Source organism: Asterias rubens, chromosome 14 (genome assembly GCF_902459465.1).
Source record: "Asterias rubens chromosome 14, eAstRub1.3, whole genome shotgun sequence".
NCBI lineage: Eukaryota > Metazoa > Echinodermata > Asteroidea > Forcipulatida > Asteriidae > Asterias > Asterias rubens.
In genome coordinates this window covers 5,355,340-5,376,361 of record NC_047075.1, presented here as the reverse complement: position 1 = coordinate 5,376,361, position 21,022 = coordinate 5,355,340, and the positions used below count along the sequence as shown (strand labels likewise).

General features: G+C 42.3%; 2 protein-coding genes across 2 annotated transcripts; one reads left to right on the top strand and one right to left on the bottom strand.

Annotated features, from left to right (window-relative positions):
- Positions 1 to 7,051: 7,051 nt before the first annotated feature.
- LOC117299592 lies at positions 7,052 to 11,533 on the bottom strand. Its single transcript, XM_033783140.1, has one exon. It carries the CDS (start codon positions 11,531 to 11,533, stop codon positions 7,052 to 7,054), a length of 4,482 nt encoding a protein of 1,493 aa, XP_033639031.1.
- A 2,151-nt stretch (positions 11,534 to 13,684) lies between these two features.
- LOC117299591 (fibrinogen C domain-containing protein 1-B-like) lies at positions 13,685 to 19,439 on the top strand. Its single transcript, XM_033783139.1, has 5 exons — positions 13,685 to 13,712; positions 15,998 to 16,057; positions 17,367 to 17,503; positions 17,589 to 17,850; positions 19,192 to 19,439. The coding sequence occupies exons 1-5, from the start codon at positions 13,685 to 13,687 to the stop codon at positions 19,437 to 19,439; spliced, it is 735 nt and encodes a 244-aa protein (XP_033639030.1).
- Positions 19,440 to 21,022: the final 1,583 nt, after the last annotated feature.

Sequence of the window (21,022 nt, the reverse complement as noted above, 5' to 3'; positions counted from 1 at the left end):
TATAGAGATCAGTGGTGTGAACAGGCTTCGATGATAACAACTCACACATAATACTTAACCGTTACTTTCTATAGCATACACGTTGTAACTATGTTCAAGCCATACACTAGAAAGGGCGCTTGTATTTTTAGTATTTTCCAAGTTTTAGGTATTTTTTTCAAAGATGACCACAATCCTTACTATCGCTGACCAATGAGTTGTTATCATCGAAGCCTGTTCACACGAAAAAAGTGCAATATTAAATGTATCACGAACATAATTTTGTATCACGATTTAGGAGGTAGAATAAAATAGTCTAGACGCCGGTCTCACTCACCTCGTGATCTGCTTGGCTCATCACATGCGATGCATGCTTTTTGTAGAATTTTTGAATACTACTACGAACGGCTGTTGTATTGCAGTGGTGAAAAGAGTCGTAGGGAACAAATTCTTAAGGCAAACAATAAGGAACTTACCCCCCCCCCCCCCTGAATAACCCCCTTTTTGGGGGGTAAAAACAAAAAGAGGCGGCGGCCAGAGAAACTCGTGTCTTATTTACATGGTCATTCAAAAAAGCTACAACATCAGCTCGGGACACACTTGGTATTTTCACAGCCCCCTATAAACACTAAATTGCAGTTTACTTCACTCAATTATCTGCCCTTTGTTTCCCCAAGGTATTGTTAATGTTGACTGTACTGATGCCGTTTCTTGCAAACCTTGGTTTAGTTTATATCTTTGCAACCCTTGGTATTATTTATATCTTTGCAGTTCCAATTATATGCTAATATTTATGTCCAGGGAAGGGATTGTGTCACTGTACCGCCTGGTACGTTCAGACCTTCTCGGATTGGTTGAGTGTTTCAGTGGGTGACAGTGAAATGTCACCATCTATTGCACCACACCTATAAAATGTTTTTGTACACGGGCAAGGGGGTTATTGTCTATTAATAAAAGGGCTGATTTTAGTAATTCGTGGTGATGCTCCACCGGTCACCAATATGTGTGATTATTATTATTATTATTATTATTATTTCATTTTATCACAGCATGCAAAAGAAAGATCTCATTTTCCTTTGTGCCGGTAACTCCTCGAGCCGGGCTACGTCCCGTAGCCTTAGATCTCAAGGGTCTTTCTCAAGATCCTCGGTGTACAGAAATCGCACTATTGATGCAAAACGTATCTTGCTGTTTTTAACTATCTGTACTATTTTTATAGAACAAATTATTTACAAGAAGAGAGTGTATACATTCTGATTCTTTTTGCCAGTAAACTCAAATGAGTACATGAATACCGTTTTAGAATACGGTTTGTTCATTGAGGTATAGTGTTGCAGTTTCAGAGTTTACCCCATCACGGAAGTTTGTGAAACTTATACATCACGTATACGTAAAAGGCTGTTTTGAAGCTGTAAAAAAGAACTTACTGGAGATAATGTTAACAAAAGAGCCCTCCGATGCGGCTGAATGGGGTACATTTTGAGGAGTTTGTCTAGTACAAAATTGAACCAAACTGGACGTAACAAACCCTAAAAATAACTTGACATGCTTTCTGAAAGTGAAATAAGTTGAGAAAATAAATTAAGGAGTGAGAATTTAGCGTTTTTATTTAGTTTGTACGATATAGGGTTGCAGAGATATGGGATGTATGGAGGTTTGTTCCTAGAGCAGCGTGAACATGAATGGTCAGACATTGTTGTTAAAATTTTGCGAGATGCAATAAGCCCAAAGTGACAATAAACAGTAAACTTATTGACGTTCACGTTCGCGTTTAGTGCTCCCGTAACGCGCAGCCTATTGACCAGAAAGTTTACAGGACAAGTTCAGATGAGAATAAACTAAAAAGAGGCCTACGCTCTTAGCGCCCCCCCCCCCGAAAAATCCCCAAAACAGCGGTGGTAAAAAAAACCAGTAAGATAGATTAGATTTTTGGCACACAGCATAATTATTCCGAAAACTCGCTTTATTTATTGCTGTACAACGCTACGTATCGTGGGGGACGTGACGCTCCATAAATCGCGATGTAAAAGTAAAAGGGCCCAAGATAGACTGGGTAAACTTTAAAGAAAAAATCAACCCTGAAGGCAAATTGTGTTAATTTATAGCATACAAATTTTCAATGGGCATTGAGGGGTGGTGAGCTCGAATTTGCTGTATGCCAAGCTCAAAAATGTCCCATAATGCCTTAAAAATCCGATATCCAATATGACCGCCACAGTGCGTGCAAGCTTTATGTGTGAACTGTGGGTATTGTAAACGGACAGCACCCACGCACTGCTGCACTGCCTTGTAACACCCTTTCACAGTTCGACTCGGCCGCGGCTCGGCAGTTCGTCGATCTACATGTAGTAGGCTGGTGCGATGCGGCAGAAAAACAACAGTGAGTACCGAGCAAAAAAAAGTTATTTGTTGAAGATGTTTTTCAATTTCACTCAACAAAAAGGAAATGCAAGCATTATGAATGTATATCGAGTGTGTGTGGAAAGTTTTGGTAGTGTAGTACAAAAGAAACTTTAGTTATTGCTGGCTAACGGTCGTAAAACTTTCACCTATCAAGGCTGATTTGAAAAGCGTGTAGCGTTAAGGAGGCCACAATATTAGACCCCTATAAGGCTCACGGGGGAGCCTTATAGTTTCTAGAAGTATGCATAAGGTACGTCGTCTAACCCAGTGCAAGTAGTGGCGGACGTGCGCAATAGCTTCATTTTGGGTTAGAATGATGACGCCAGGCATAAATATTAAGAGAGGCGTATAACACTCTCACCCACATTACATTTCGAAATAGTTGTGCATAGGACTTTCATCATCTAGCGGGGTTTCGCGCGAAGCGCGGCATCCCGCTAGTATTATTTTAAATCAGATTATACATTGAAAACGCTTGAGGGCGTCATTGGTTTACTAACCCTTGTGCAGAATTAAAATGTGGTTGAATAAGTATAGCTAAAATATCCGCTATTTTTTAGTAAGCTTGGTGTTACAAAAACATTTGTGACCGTGCAAGATTTGGTCGATGTAGTTTGCATTGTTCAAATGATTTTGATTTTCCACACTAAATTGTTAAAAACATGGATTTTGTTTTGCTTTACTTTGGCGAAATACAGCACTGAATGGTACTTCATAATGCGGTTGCCAACTCGTTCATTTCACTTGTTCAAGACATGCCCAATTGGCATGACCTTGTTCAAGACATGCCCAATTGGCATGACCTTTGACCCTTAAGGCAGTATGACCCGTGTAAACCCTTTTTCATTCATTCATTCATAATTGGTTTATTATTTTCAAAACAAATTCCCATGGCGACCGGAGGTCGAATTACAGGAAAATATACAGAGATTAAAAAAAAATTGTATAGCAGTTTACTTCACTCAATTATCTGCCATTTGTTTCCCCAAGGGTTAATGTTGACTGTACTAAGGCGGTTTCTTACAAATCTTGGTTAAGTTTATATCTTTGCAACCCTTGGTATTATTTATATCTTTGCAGTTCCAATTATATGCTAATATTTATGTCCAGGGAAGGGATTGTGTCACTGTACCGCCTGGTACGTTCAGACCTTCTCTGATTGGTTGAGTATTTCAGTTGGAAATGTCACCATCTATTGCAACACACCTATAAAATGTTTTTGTACACGGGCAATGGGGTTATATATTGTCTATTAAAAGGGCTGATTTTAGTAATTCTTGGTGATGCTCCACTGGTCACCAATATGTGTGATTCTTAATGAAAACCTAGACAGAGTTATGCTTGGCCTCTTTGGTCACCACCGTACTGCTGTAGAACGGTATGGTATTCGTGTATTAAATCGGATGGAATAAGGGGTGGGGTGGGGGGGGGCAGGGGGGTTATCGAGGGGGTGGCGATAGTTTGTTCCACAGCTCTTGAATTACTTAATGAAAAAGCAAACACATTTTAATTTGTTATTAAAGCATTTACATAAGTGTAGTTTACAACATTGATAGCTGATGGGAGACATGGACTACAAGTTGCTGCAAGATCTTTATATCCATGCAGACAGTTAGGCCACGTGCGAATTGGCGGCTTCAGCTATGGCTACAGCTAGATTTCCGCATCATCGTGCGTTGAGATATAGGATGTCCTTAGCAACACCCTTAGCAACAGCCGTAGCCGTAGGTGTAGCCGTGGATGCCAAATTGGACACAGTTTGAGCTTGTTGGTGGTGGAGTGAACTGACTGAACTAGATTTTACATATCTTCAAGGTTTCTTCTGCTAAACTATTTATTGAGTCCTAGTAGTTGCATCCGGAGATGTGAGGACAAGGCTTCTTCTGGTTCCGGTTTAAGTCTCTTTTCCGTTTTCGGTTTAGCCTTGTAGATATATAGGGAGGATATTGAACCATTACCTCAAACATATCAAATAATGGGTTGGCAAGTTCTTGCTCATTTCACAGCGAACATCTGTACGCAGAGAATCAACGTCAAGAACTTGCGTAGTTTTGTTGTTGAATTTATTGTTAGCTAAGCACAATGGGGTTGTTGATCCGTTCACTCTTGATCGTTATGATCGTGAAGTCTATAGCGGCACGACAAAGTGCATCTTCCAGCAGTCAGGCAACGGGTTCTTGTGACCAAGACGTTATTGTAGAAAAACTGAAGGCCATACTAATAGATTACCTAGATCTGGTTAACGGTGAAGTAAGGAACACACAACAACAAGTGGGAGAGCTGAAAGATTCAATGGCTCAAACTCAAGAAGCTGTTTCAACTGAACTGGAAGCCACTAGAGGTAAAGTAGACGAGTTACAGGTGGCCACTTCTGATAATCGAGAAAAGATAACATCTGAGCTGGAAGAAACAAGAAGCAAGATGAAAGAGTTAGAGGTCTCAGTGTCCGCCTTGGTGAAACTCATTACTAATGGTAAGTTCTGTCGCAACTCCCTGATGGTAGACTATTTCTGTGACGTCACTCTATTGTTGAAAGTGTAGATTATTTTTACGAATCTACACTTCGCTACGAATCTACACTAAAGTGTAGATTCGAACATAATCTACAGTTTAGTGTAGCTTCATTCAAAACTTTAAACTTTAACAATTCAATTTACAAATTTCTGTCTTTCCAAACTGAAAGAATAGCATATGCAACAAAACATAGCTGGAAAAACTTTATCTTTCAATTTACTTAAACATTTTTCAGATGAGAAGAAGATTACTCTAAGAATATATTAAGGTTGTACTCGATAATGTTGCAAGAAAGTATGCCCATATACTTTGTAAAATAGTTCTAAAATGTGACAAACCGTCGTTTGACATACGCATACGAAATTAGACTACCTAGTTGTTACTATTGAGAATTCTTTTTCATTGAAACTGTTATATAAACAATGAGGGAAATAATTTAAGTTAGAGAATAGACTCTAATGCTACTCTCACGCTGTGGTGAATATTCTTGCGAATATGAATATTTGAAATTCGCGATGAATTCGCCCAAAAGTTGCAATTGGATAGTTCATATTGTTCTTCAATCTTCAATGGTGGAATCCTTATTCAGCTATCTATAGCTATACTAGGATGGTGCAGAAGTGACGTCACAGGCAAAGTGCATAAGAAATAAGGTGAAGTAAAGGTGTCGAAAAGACAAAAATACTGAAAACAAAAGACGATAACTTAGGGTGCGTAAAAACTGACGGATGATTTAGAGGAGATGTGAGCCCACTGGTAGCCTCATCCCTCTAATAGCTGGTAGGGCAGTTTCCTTGAAGGCTGCTATTGAAGGAGACATTACAGTGGCTGCTGGGAGCTGGTTCCATAGTCGGATGGATCGAGGGTAGAAGGAGTATTTGTACGGATCTATGGATGTGACTGGTATGGTGACCTTTAACTGATGGTCATGTCTTCCAAGAAATGGTGCTGTTTGGACGATGGATCGGAACTGTATGTTTACCAGTCCGTGATGAATCTTGTAGAACATGGTTAGTTGGGAGACAAGTCGTCTAGTATGGAGTTGCTCCCAGCCCAGAGTATTAATCAAGCTAGTCACAGATGTTGTTGTGAAGAGCTCGTTAAGTTTAAACACGTTGTTGCAATAAAATTGACGAAGAAAACTGCTTGTGTATCAATTATGTGTATTATTCAACAACTGTGTGTGATCCTGAAACAAGAAGAAAAAAATAAAGAAATCTTGTATAAGTACAGGTACACACTATAATGCAAAACTGAGACAAATATCCTTAATCTAGCTAAACTGAACTTGTGCAAAACCCTAGAAAACTCTGAGTACACTAATGCCTAGCAAGAAATCACCCAAAAAGGCAAAAACACACCCTAACTACACTGGCCTAGCTAAAGCCTAGAAACGACTGCAGCGAGACTAACTCTGGGCGGCGACTCACCAACCTACACAGACAAATATCAGTCCGCGTCACTGAATGACCGTAGCACCGCTATACTAACTCGCAACCAATCGCAACAAAAAGTAGTGCGTTGTAACGATCGCCACGTATATCAAAATACACCAACAAGAATCAACTAAGAAGGACATTGGTAAACACCTGAACCTATCGCAGATAAATCCTAAACTCCTAGTTATTTAAACCACCAGCACTTAAGAGAACTAAAGACGGAGCAATTCCTACGCAAAATCAGAGCAACCCTAAACATGGCGCAGGCCTCACGCTGAATGCATACAACTAGGCAGAACTGAACAGGGAATTTCCAACAAACGATCTAAACCTACACTAAAGAGCTTAACAAGGAGTAATGCAAACCTACAGACATAACCTGCCTTATCCTGAAATAATCCTACGATAGATAAGTAAGATCTACATACCTTATAACGGCATAAACTTGACAAAAATACGGGAATCTGGAGAGTAAACTCTAACGTGGAAAACTTTACGAACTCGTGTGTAGAAGTGGCTAGTCTAGAACTCAAGGCGCACAACCGCAAACTTCACACATCTTAGGAAACTATAGTAAACAACATGTCATGTCATGACATCCCAACGCCCCAAACGTGACGGAATGTCACCAACAAACATAAACTAGAAAACAGTCAAAGCTTGATGAGATAACTCTATACAGAGAGTTCCTAGTGTCCATAAACGTGTCACCCAACTTAAACTACATCTGACCGCTCTGATCTCTTCATCAGTAGAATGAGTTTCGTCACTGGTCTCTTATAGTGGGAGCCATCCGCAAACCTAATCCTAACGACTCTAACAAGGTCATCTTTTCCCGGATAAATGTTCACAACTTCGGCCATTTTCCAGGAGCCACGCTTCTTGTCCTCACTGATGACGATGACGATGTCTCCCTCCTGAAGGTTCTCATCTGATCGTTGCCACTTCTGTCGCGGGGAGAGCTTGTGGATGCACTCCATCCAGCGTTGCCAAAAACCGTCAACCATCGCATTGCAGATCTCTCTGCGCTTCCGTAAGTTTCCCACGTACTCTTCACATGGAACCTCGGGGCATGGCAAGTCGCCTCTTCCAATCAAGAAGTGATTTGGTGTCAGTGGTGGATTGTCGAGCGGTGATGAAGACTTGGCAGTTAAGGGTCGACTGTTGATGAGACCGGATATCTGGCAGAACACAGTCTCCCACTCAACGAACGTCAGACGATCTGCTTTCCCCAGATGTCTCATGCCCTTCTTGACTTCCTGGACCATGCGTTCAACAGCTCCTTGGTGGTGGGGTCCTCCTGGAGGTCCAAACTTCCACTGGGTACTAAACCTTTGGCAATGATCCCTCAGTTGAGCCTGGTCAAACTTCAAGTTCAACTCATTAATGGTGTTGTCAGCTCCTCTGAAGCAAGTACCGTTGTCGCTGACCAGAGTGGATGGCGCCCCTCTCATACTGACAAACCTTTCCAGGGCCTGTAGGAACGCTGGTGTTGACAGATCTTGAACGCATGTCAAATGCACAGCTCTGGTCACTGCACACGTGAACACAGCGCAGTAGCCTTTGGTAGAAGTGTTTCGATTCAACTTTACATTCACTGGTCCAAGGTAGTCCACCAAAGTAGTCTTGAAAGGGGGCGAGCAAGGACTCACTCTAAACTCTGGCAAGTCAGCCATCTTCTGTTGGACTGGTTTGCTTCTATGTCTCCTGCAAATGACGCAATTGCGCACAATGTCCTTTGACAGGTTCGTGTCGCCGACAATCCAATACTTCTTCCTGACCTCAGTTGCAGTTCTCAGGTGACCTCTATGAAGGGCATGTGTGTGTCTGTCACGTACAATCAACAGGCTGATGTGACTCTTCTTAGGAAGTAGATATGGATGTCGAACATCAAGAGATATCGGTGCTCTGCCAACTCGTCCACCGACCCGATACACTTGTTCATCTTCATCTAAGAACGGATCCAACTTTATGATGTTGGGATCCTGGAAGTTGATGTCCCTTTGTGCCTGTCGAATCCAATATAACTCAGCTTCCTTGACTAACTTCAGGGAAGGCCACTGTGAAATCTGCTGGGTGAGCTGTTTCAACCATTGGGTTTTAGGGATCTGCTTCAAAGACAACACTCTTGCAGTGACCATCTTCAGTCTTGACCAGCTTGAGATCTGGGTTGCGTCGACTATAGGGGGGTCAGACACAACATTGACTCCAAGTGCTAGCGTTTTGGCATTCCTGGCGTGGAACTTTTTCTGCTCTCCATCTTCAGGGTCCACTGGGATGTTCTCTGGTGTCTTCGGCCAAGATGCAGGTGGCAGCTTCAAGTATCCTGGTCCCTCGATGACTTGCCTCATCTCAGCCGCAGTTCCACCTCTCGAGACCAGGTCAATAACGTTCAGGTCCGATGGCACATAGGTAATATCCTTGACGGGGTCAAACTCTGAAGTGATCTCACCAACACGATATGCGACATAGGAGCGGAAAGACTTAGATTGTCCTCTGAGCCAACTCAAGGCGGTCATGCTGTCCGTCCATATCTTGGAGTATGCTATCTTGAGCCGCAGAGCATTTCTAACGGTTAGCATTAGCCTTGATACCAATAGGATTGCTTGAAGTTCTTTTCTGGGTATGCTCGACTGCTTCAGTGGTGTAAGTCTAGCTCGTGCGCACACAAACGACAGCTGTGCCTCAGTATCCTTTGGGTGAGACCACCTCAGCCACACTCCTATGCCCATAGCATCTTCAGAGGCATCGCTTACACCATGTAGAGAAACTTCAGGCAAAGGTCTTGTTCCTCTGTAGGACTCCGGAATAAGACATCTTGGAATTGAAATGCTGATCGTCTCTTCAAGGTCCCTGTTGATCTCTTCTAGTATGGCATAGAGCTCGCCCTTTTTGTTGAGGGGGGTGTCCCAATCTAGGTTTAGTTGCCATAATTTTTGCAAAAGGATCTTGGGTCGAACGAGAATACCCGACAACATACCAAAAATGTCATAGTAGGAGGCTGTTTGGCCAAGGATGTTGCGTTTGGTAGGTGTACTCTGCAGTGGCTTTACTTCCTTGACCCTAAAAGTGTCCTTCTTAAGATCCCACTTAGTCCCCAAAGCGACTGCTAGCTTGTTATCCTCTGTACTGTCGCACACTTCCTCTCCGTTAGATTGCCATTTTCTGATGGCGAAATTGCCCTTTTGTAGTGTCTTCGTCAGTTTGGACTTTAGATTGAGAGCTTCTTCGGTGTCGACAACGGATTCATTGAGGTCGTCCATGTAAAACTGGTCCACGACCAATTTCTTCATGTGGTCATCACCGGGTGCATGAACAGCTACAACGTGTCTTAGGGTGACAATAGCGGCAGTTGGAGATGGCTTGTCCCTAAAGGTGACTGTTGTCAACTCGTATACTTGGATTGGATGATTGGAATTCTCTCGAAAGACAAATCTGTGGAAGCGGGCGTCGTCAGGTTTGATTTTGATGGCTTGAAACATCTTGCTGATGTCTGTAATTATGCCCACTTCGTTTTCTCGGAATCGGAGTGCAACATCAAACAGATCAGAGTTGATATTCTCACCCTTGATGAGGTAGTCATTCAATGAACAACCCTGGTACCTTGCCTTCGCATCGTATACTACTCTGACAGGAGTTGTCATTGAGTCTTTGGTGACAGCAAAATGAGGTAGGAACCACATCTTCATCCCAGCATCTCTGTCTCGTTGCAACTCTTCCTTTGAGACTTTTCTAGAAACTCCTCTCTTAAGTTGCTCCCTCATTTGCTTGCAGTAGGTTTCCCATTCTTCGGGCCTATTCCTAAACTCATTTTCTAGGCTCTTCTGCCTTTTTACTGCAAAAACGTAGTTGTCCGGAAGATCTTCGGGCGACTTCTTCCACGGAAGTTGAATCTCATACGAACCATCTGGGAGTTGGGTCACACTTTGTTCCATGGCTTTGGTTGCGCCTTCGTTGAGGAGGTCGGTAGAGCATTTACACCTTCTTGGCTCAAGGCCAACACTCTCCAGGCCGATGAACTCTTCTATTGGTCCGATAGCTGACACATTGACATAGTTCAACAGACAGGTTGAGCCAGCAGATCTTCCACCTTGAATGAACCAGCCAAAAGGGGATCTGACAGCTACAGGTTCATTGGGCTTTCCACCGAGGATGTAGTCTTCCCAGATCATCAGGTGTGTGTTGTCAACACCAAGTATTACATCGATGGTCTCTGATGGGGCAATGGGAATGTCAACTTCAGAGAGATGGTTGTACTGATGGAGATGTTCCGGTAGTATTATCGGAGTGTCACCGCAGGGTTGGTCAATTTCAGTGACAGTCAATGGGCATGACCAGGTTCCTCCAACGTCTTCGATGTGACACTCCAACAGTCTTAATTTTCTGGTGATTTTTCCGCCACCAACGAGACTTAGATCGTGATTCTGGTAGACATCCTGATCTGTTCTGGGAAAGATTCCTTCTCTTAAGAGTGTGGCTTGGCTACCACCATCCAGTAGGATGCGTACTTTTCGACGGATATTGCCGCATCGGAGATACCCAATGACCGTGGGTAGAGTGCCCTGCAGTTTGCTTCTTTCATTAGCGGTAACGGTTGTCACGTTGACAGAGCTACTGTTTGTTCGAGAGGGCTCTACGTTGCTCCTTGATTGATTTGGCGTACCATTACTCTTCTTTCCATACATGGCAGGGCAGATAGCTGTAAAATGAAGATCACTACCACACGTCTCGAACCTACATGGAGCTACAAACTGACAGGAGTTGTGATCATGTGGGGGCTTGCCAGCTACGCAGTTGTTGTGCCCACAACGAAAGCAGATATTGTTCTTTCTCATTATTTCGTACTTCTCTTTCTGTGGTAGGCTCTTAAATTTGTTGCAGGTTTTCAGGAAATGCGTGCGTGTATCAGGGTGTAGGGCACACTTAACAAACCCTGGCCGTCTATCCCTGCCAGGCTGGTACTGCTGGGACTCATTTACTGTGGCAGCATTTGAAGACTTGGACATTCTGTATTGTTGTGGTGGAGGGGTCGATGGACTATCCACACCGGCCGGCTTCGCCTTCTCCAGTAATAGTAGCTGTCTATACAACCACTTGACAAGTCCGGTGAGTGAATCCTCAGTGTGGTCATCTCGCACGCTCTTATAGTAGGCGATACGATGCTCCTCTGGTAGCTTCTGATTAATTTGGCTCAGCATAATTTTACTATTCAGCTCACCGGAGAGGCCGACAGTCTCTGCTCGAGTCTCAAATGTTCAGAGTGTCTGGACAAAGGAATCCATGGCAGAAAGGTTTGTTCTGCCCTTGCTTTCATATGGCTTTAGGTTGTCAAGGTCCTTCAGTAGGCTGTGTCTTGATCGCCGTAGCACTCGTCCAGTACCTGCCAGGCTCGCTATGAATTGATGCAACCTCTTATCTTGTCGCGTTCTCTGGCATTGGACATTGACTCTGTTAGCTGGTAGAAACATTCTATCTCTGTCAGGCCTGTAGAACAGTGGATGAACAAATCCCTGAACCGCTTGTAGTCTTTTAGGTCGCCATTGAATACTGGAAATTTCATTCTTGCCATCTTTGGAGTGGATGAAGTAAAGTGGCTGCACACAGAAGATTGCGTCAACTTGGCCAGACTGGATACTGAAGCTAGAGTTCCTGTGCTCACAGGCTGGGTAGGAACTGTTGATGTCGTACAATACGCCAGTGATGCTGGACTGGACACCCATGGCAGAGTTCCTGTGCTCACAGGCTGGATAGGAACTGTTGATGTCGTACAAGATGCTATTGATGCCGGACTGGACACCCATGGCAGAGTTCCTGTGCTCACAGGCTGGAAAGGAACTGTTGACATCAAAGGTGACTGTACTAGTAGCGCTGGACTGGATGGTACCAATGGGGGAGTTCCTGTGCTCACAGGCGTGATATGAACTGTTGTAGCTGGAGGGAGGGAAGACGGTTGGTTGGCCAGGGGGGGTTGCGACAGCTGTTCGATGACCTGGACGAACTCAGTTTCACATTCTAACATCCAATCTTCCTCCACCTCAAAGTCGTCTTGATCTTCTATGGCATCCATTAGCTCGGAGTGTTTCTCTTCAATCTTTCCGAACTGTTGTTCTGCTTTGGTGATGTATCTCTGTAACATTTCTGTATCACCAGAATCATCTTCAGCCAGACGGTCCATCATCATTAGTGTTCTCGTTAACTGGCCTTTGGTGTTCCGTCTTGATAACTTCAGCTTGTTGATGTCAGTCATGATGTAAGATGAAGTTGTACAAGGTAGTACACTAGAGTTGTTGAAGATATGAAGAGCTCGTAAAGTTTAAACACGTTGTTGCAATAAAATTGACGAAGAAAACTGCTTGTGTATCAATTATGTGTATTATTCAACAACTGTGTGTGATCCTGAAACAAGAAGAAAACATAAAGAAATCTTGTATAAGTACAGGTACACACTATAATGCAAAACTGAGACAAATATCCTTAATCTAGCTAAACTGAACTTGTGCAAAACCCTAGAAAACTCTGAGTACACTAATGCCTAGCAAGAAATCACCCAAAAAGGCAAAAACACACCCTAACTACACTGGCCTAGCTAAAGCCTAGAAACGACTGCAGCGAGACTAACTCTGGGCGGCGACTCACCAACCTACACAGACAAATATCAGTCCGCGTCACTGAATGACCGTAGCACCGCTATACTAACTCGCAACCAATCGCAACAAAAAGTAGTGCGTTGTAACGATCGCAACGTATATCAAAATACACCAACAAGAATCAACTAAGAAGGACATTAGTAAACACCTGAACCTATCGCAGATAAATCCTAAACTCCTAGTTATTTAAACCACCAGCACTTAAGAGAACTAATATGTGCTGAGTTTATGCTACTCTCACACTGGGGAGAATATGCTAGCGAATGTTACGTTCACAAGTCATTCTCCACCTCATTACGAAGATCGGTCAATTTATGCTGCTCTCACACGGCGAATATGCCAGCGAATATTTTATGCCAACGGAACGAAATTCTCGACAATCGCTTAAACATTCGCCGGGTCTTCATTACCGCGCTCACAAATTAAACCGGTTTCTAAATTGACCGATCTTCGTAATGAGGTGGGGAATAATTTGTGAACGTTCCGAATTTGTTACCAACGCTTACGAAGACACGACATAATAGTTGCGAAGCTTGAGTGATGTTTAATATTTCCGTTCGTAATCGCATTCGCTAAGCATATTTTCCCCAGTGTGACAGCTTAGCTTGATGCTACTCTCACACTTGGACGAATATTCTTGCGAACATGAATATTTGAAATTCGAGATGAAATCGCCCCAAAGTTGCGATTTGATAGTGAATAATGTATGAATATAAACTGCTCACAAAAAGTAAGGAAACTTTTTTCAATCCAGTATATTTGTTATTATTTAATACTCTCTTTGTATATGGTATATATCAATGCAAAGCTGAACTGTTCCTCTTTAAAATGATACCACGTTTGCAATGATTACATGTTGCTGGACTTGGCTACACGAATAACAATGAGGCAAAGTCGCAAATCAAATGTGCCAAAATTACCGTTGTCTGTGAATGGTCAATAGGTAATGCTCAATAATCAAACCGCTCAAGCTTTTCAGAACCATTAATGGTTTACATCATGATTTGCACCAGTGAGCTCATCGGACACAATTTGTTAAACCCTCATCTCATGAAAAACACCTTGTTTGATGGGTATTTGCAAATCGATATTCTACAGCCGAATGCAGTCCCATACTTGCAGACTCTTGAACCAAATGCCATCTTTCAAGATGACAACGCTCGCCCCAATCGAGCCCGACTGGTGACTGACTACCTGAAAAATTTTGGGGTGGCCGGATGGATTGGCCTGCTAACAGTCCAGACCTGAATCCAATGGAACATCTGTGGGACCAGCTTGGTCTCGCTGTCCGTGCCAGAACCACCAACACATCAACTGTGGCTGACCTAACCAGGTTCCTTAATAAAGAACGGAACGCCATCCCTCATCATCAGCGCATCACAAGACTTACAAGTGTGCAGCCTGAGAAGGTGCCAGGCTGTCATCAAGGCCTTCGGATCATCCACTTGTTACTGAACTTTTTGTATCAATAAAGTGTATTAAGATCAGTAAGTTGTCTTGCTCTATACCAAACTTCTTGTCTCAATAAAGTGGATTAAGATCAGTAAGTTGTCTTGCTTGCTTGAATTACAGTGTCAATTTGATTGTTCACACAGTAACACAAAATTGCTAATTTTGGCACATTTGATTTGTGACTTTGTCTCATTCTCATTAACGTGGTCAAGTCCAGCAATATGTTATCATTGCAACTGTGGTATCATCTGAAAGAGGAACAGTTCAGCTTTGCATTGATATATACCATATACAAAGAGAGTATTAAATAATAACAAATATACTGGATTAAAAAAAGTGTCCTTACTTTTTGTGAGCAGTTTATATAGGAAACAGAGACCGTACTTAAGCTTTTAGTATAAGCAGAGGAGGCAGTGAGCAAAACGCAAAACAATTGCCAACATTGTGAACATGTTTTAGGCATTGGAGTTGAAACATAATAACAATCGAGTTCAGTGGAGTCTTGGCCGTTAATTTGATTCTACCAAACAATAATATTGTTCGTGCTTAAACAAATGTTGTGCTTGGGTATATTGGGCCCGAGGCCCGTTATCCCAATCCCCTTTAACTTTCTAGGTTGTGACAACTACTACTGGACCACGAGTCCCCACCCCTCTGTACTATATGTTTATTGGGGAAATTCGAATCTCCACACAAATACCTCTATTGTTTGGGGGGGGGGGGGTATTTGTTGAGGGATGTTGGTTCTTAAACAGCAAGAATGATTCTTTCTTTTAGACGGGTCAAATAATCGGGATAAGGAACATCAAAGGCAATTGAGCCGCGCGACTGGGAAGCGTCCATTTATTACAGGGGGTTGTGGAGCGGTAAAGGGTTGCGGAAATCCAGAAAAGAGGAGGTCCACTTTTGAGCCACTGTGAAACAACGCGTCCAATCTGCTTTTCGGCTAGCGGAAAAAGTAAAAAAGTGCATTGAACTAAAACGTTCAATCCACTTTTCTGCGTCAAGGAAACCAAAAGAGGGGAGATCCACTTTTAGACCACCAGTGTAGGTGAATAAGTACAATTTGCTTTTCTGAAATTAGAAAAGCAGAAAAGCAGAAAATGGATGTAATTAAAACGTTCAATCCACTTTTAAGGAAGCAGAAAAGCAGAAAAGTGGAAAAATGCATCAGGAAACAACGTCCAACTTGCTTTTCTGCTTTTCTGATAGCAGAAGGAAGCATTACGAAGCGCTTCGTATTCCTGCTCTCACAGAGTGACGAATGTTTTTGCGAAAATGAATATTTTAATTTTGCGTTGGATTCGTCCAAAATGGCGGTTGGATAGTGATGTATTTCATCTCGGTCCCACCCCTCGATCGTCATCGGTCGGCGCCCTAACGAGTCTGGGCCTAATCTAAAATTAGTGAATAAAATTAGAGCTAATTTTTTAGAACCTTAGTTAATTGTTTATTCACATTTCACTCATCAAAACATATAATCTTAGTTACAAAAACTTTATGTTGACGAAATACCACTTCCAGGTGACTTTAAAGTCCTCTTGCTTTTACTTTTGTTTGTAGATACCTCCGAAACTGACGATTCTGATGCAACTGATGAATTTGCGACCACGACTGAAGGAGGTAAGCGTACATCATTGGGTTAAGTTGCATCATTAACGGATTGGTTAGTTTGACAAACACGTTTTGTGTTACTGAGACGTCATTGGGTCTCAAGTTATTGTAATTCAAAGCTTATTATTATAATAACCACCAGATCTTCATTTAAATGTGTAAAATACTCAATCTTTGTAGCATCATATCCGATTTTAAAACTTGTTTGTAACCGTGACCCCATGTTGACCTTTACTTCAGAGTCAACCGGACATGGGATCATATCTCAAGAACTGCACAACCGATTTTCAATTTATTTACAGTTATAGATCCTTTGAGCATTGAATATCGAACTTTGGTTCGCCTAACCCCATGTTGACCTTTACTTACGGGTCAACCGGAAGTTGGACAATTATCTCGAAAAACTACACAACCGATTTTCAATTTATTTTCAGTTCTTGACCCTTTGAGCGTTGAAAGTTGACTTGGTTACCGTAACTCCACGTTGACCTTACTTCCGGGTCAACCAGGAGAGAAACATTAGTCTCATAAACTACATGTACAATTTTTACAGTTTTGAACTCCTTGATCATTGAAGATTAGCCTTGGGAAACTAATTACCCTAAATCAACCTTTACTTACAGGTTAACCGGAAGTCGAACCAAAATTTCAAGCACTATACACCCAAATAGTTACTTTCAGTTTTAAAACCCATAAGTATTGAAGATTGAACTCGGGTGTTACCATGGCTCCGTGTTGATCTTATTTCTGGTCAAACGAAAGTGGGACCTAATTATCTCATGAAGTACACGCCATTATCAGTTTCTTTTTAGTTCCAGAACCTTTGAGCAATGACGGTTGAACTTTGGTTACCGTCAACCCATGTTGACCTTTAGTTGAGGGTCAACCGGAAGTAGTTTTTAGTTATAGACCCGATGATCATTGAAGGTTGAAGTTGGGTTTACCATGTCCCCTGTTTGAACTTTATTTATGGGTCGACAAAAAGTTGGACCAGATCTCAAGAACTTAACAGCAAATTTTCTTTTTCTTTTCAGTTATTAACCCGTTTCCAGGGTCAGGTTTAAAATGAGTTTTGAAGTCAGTATTATAATGAAGTTTGGGTTCAGGTTTCTAGGCCCGCTTTTAGCGAAAGGGGCCTGTTACAGATGAGGGCTATTCTATCTCAATGGCAGGCTCAATTTAAAGCTCTGGAGCGTCCAATCAAAGCAATACAGCACCGAACATCCCTTAGTTTGTTCCAAAACACCTAAAGTCCAGTAAATTTTTTAGCAGTTATGTTATTGAGGGTTTATGTTTTGTGTTCTCCATACCTCAACAGATGTGTTCCCAAGGGATTGTTCTGATATTCGTGCGATCGGTGCGTCGGTGAGCGGTGTGTATACGGTACGACCTCTACGTTCCAGTCAGGCTTTCCAGGTGTCTTGTGATATGGAAACAGACGGTGGTGGATGGACGGTAAGATAATACGCTGTAGTGAATGAATGACGTCACCAATTCAATACAAACCTATAACTTCTACAAATATTGTGTGGTCTTGTAGGTGTTCCAGCGGCGTCAGGACGGCAGTGTAGATTTCTCTTTGGACTATGCCAGCTACAGCCGTGGCTTTGGGAATGTAGATGGAGAGTTTTGGCTCGGTAATGACAACTTGCACCTTCTGACCGCTCAGGGCGAGTACCAACTACGCGTGGATCTTCAAGGTTTCGATCAAGTTACTGGGTATGCCAAGTATAACTCCTTCACCGTCGCTAATGCGAGTGAGAACTACATGCTGCGAGTGGACGGTTATACAGGAAATGCATGTAAGACGAATTCACTTTGTTTAGGCAGGATATAGACTAAATTATCAGCAACCCCTTTATATTAAGTTTTCGGTCTTTACGGCGGATGGTTCTGCCAAGGAAAATTGTGACATTTGGCGTTATCTGCGCATGCGTCGGCTTTGGGGACTGTTGCCCCTCAATTTCTACGAAAGAACTGCGGATGAATCTGCGTTTCGCTGAAAACGACAAATGTTAGGCTGAAAACTAATCACCGTCACCAGAACCATCCGTCGTCGAAAACGAAAACTCTCAAATGTCAACCAAGGAGGGGCAACTTACAAAGTGCTTTAAATAAAGCATTTTATAATGCCGCCACATAGGTACACACAGTCTCGCTCTTATTGTAAATGTACACAATAACTTATCGTGCATCATGTTCGTTTGGTACTTATCGCGTAAGCACATGACCAGTTTGGATCTATCTTTTCTGTACACATTAAGTTATCATGTATAGTATACACGATATTGTTTCAGACTACCCTTAGGGGTACACAATAAGTTTGGGAACTTATCGTGTACGTACATGAAGTTATCATGTACGTATACTATTAATGTAGGACTCATTGTGTACGTACACGGTAAGAGTGATTGTTTGGTTCATGTGGCGGCAATTACTCTTCTGTCAAATAGGCCCTGCAACTGAAGCTGTGTCGGATTGTGAGAATTATCTCACATCTCTCCATAGAGCTATACATATTGACTAGAGCGCTAACTTGCTCTACGTTTTGAAGCCACCCTGGGCGCAGACATGTTTGATGTGTTGCGTGAATTCGGAATTTTAAGAGAACACACATTGCCGCGATTATTTTACATTCTGCGTGTGCGTATACGTACGCAACTGTCCACTCGCGTACGTCCGCGCTACGAAAACCGTAACTTCGACTTGATTGCCGTACTAAAAAAAAGTAAACGCGCCTTTTAATCATGACGCACATGACACTCGCAGTTTGTGCGCTGATCAGCAGATTGTGCGTTCACATTTACTGCATTTTTTGCTTCGGTGGCACATAAAAAAAAAAACGCACTATCATGCAAATAGCCGTACAATTGCCGTACAAAATTTCAAGCTTTTGTATTGGTTTGTACATAAACATGGATGCGCCCACACGGCTTCAAAACCTTAGTGCGTGTATAACGGGCTGTTAGCGCTCTAGTCAATATATATATATAGCTCTATGCATCTCTCACATACAATACCCTCTCAGTTTGTGCATTGTGGTTGCCTAGGCAACATAAGAGCCAAATTCAATATTACTCCTTCCCATCCTATATCACGTACTTGTACTCACACAACTATGACCTCATGTTTTTATCTTTCAGCCAACGGGTTAAAATACGTTAACTACATGGGCTTCACGACCAAAGACAAAGACAACGACCTCAATGCCATAGGGAACTGCGCACATCAGTATCCAGGGGGCTGGTGGTTCAGGTTCTGTCTTTCGTCCAATCTGAACGGGCTTTATTTCCATCATGCCGATATCAGTAGTCGGGGAGTTACGTGGAATAGCTTTTCCAATTATCGCTCACTCAAATTTTCTGAGATGAAAATTAGAAGCCGAGTTTAAGCGAGCCCCTAGTGTGGTGAATAACTCATTACAGGTTACGGCATTCTGGGGAAATCTCCCAATTGAAAAGTTAAAGCCCCTTTTTTAACGTAATATGCTTTAAACTCTTTATGTAAAAAATGCCTCTTTTTTATACGACAATCAACATGGTAAAATTAGGATTGTATACAGCTCGTGAAATCGAGTAATGAAAAGGGAATGACCACAATTAATGCACAATGTGACGATATCAGTGTTCGGTTTGCTTTGTCCTCAAGTTAAATTAATTTTGTTATGCTTATTATATCTGAGCTTATTGAAGTTCGCTTTTTTATTTTTTAAAAGGCTTGTTGACTACTACATTTTCCAATAAACCAATTGAATCTGAAAAAGACTTCAGGTCTAACGCTATTCTCGGGTATCTGAAGGCACACAAGTTTGTGGAACAACCAACGGTATCTTTTTTTAAGATATTTTTTTCTCGCAACTTTGATGACCAAATTGAGCGCAAATTTTCACCGGTTTGTTATGTTTATGCCCAGGGACACACCAAGTGTGAATACTGGTCTTTGACCGTTATACCAAACGTGTCCAGTGCCTTTAAGTCAGCTAGTTATTTAAATCTCACTATTAAATCTTGAAAAAGTACTGTTAGCTCTGCCTTATCGGGCAATTGAAAAGTTGGTTGTGTTCTTGAAACTAGAGGAAAACAGAAATGAAGCTGAAATGAACGGACCGCACGAGAATGAGTTAAGCTTTTACTTATTTCCGTTATCTCTGATAGCAAAAATCATTGCCCGAAATCCTATCACCTTGACTTTTTTTAAGGTGAGAAAATAGTTTCTTCACACTTACAAAAGATTTCTTAAACAAGTTACTTTTGTCCTTTTTCTCGTTCTGGTTCTGAGTATTTGAAGCAAGTCAAAGTTTGCATCAGTTAAGTCAATGCTATAATAGTATGTTACGTACTTCTCTTGGAGAACTTCTCAACATTTCATATTATGGCTTACATGATGCATGTGTTACTAAGTATCATAGTTCAAATAAATATGTTGTTATCGATGAATATGGGAATCCCTGAGCAGTTTTTGATGGGTGCGTTCGATTAGCTTCCCTGGGTCTAACCCACGGTGCTGACTCGGGTGAGCCCCTGACAAGAGCTAAACGAACGATCTACCACCGTTCTCATAGTGACGTCATGCACCTGCCCCAAGTGACTCACTCCACAAGCAGGGCACTTGGGGCTGACCCGAGTGAGCCCATGGAATGACGTCAAAGCTATTCGAACGCACCGGGGCAGACCGGGTCGACCCAGGGAAGCTGAACGAACGCACCCAACGTGTATTACGCCTATGAACAAGATAAAGACACAAGCTTCCACAGCACAGAGCAAGTTCGAGTGGGCACATTTTAGTCGACCCGTGGTTGACTACTGACCAGCAACATACGTGCGCAGTGACACACTCAAGAACTTGACCGTTATTTCCCCTCCCCTATGCGCAACCGACCAGTGAGCAGCACAACCCAATGGTCTAGTCTGGCACCCCGTGTTCGCCCATGCGTTTTTTAGGAACAAATGGCTCCTAGTGAATGAATAGCAAATT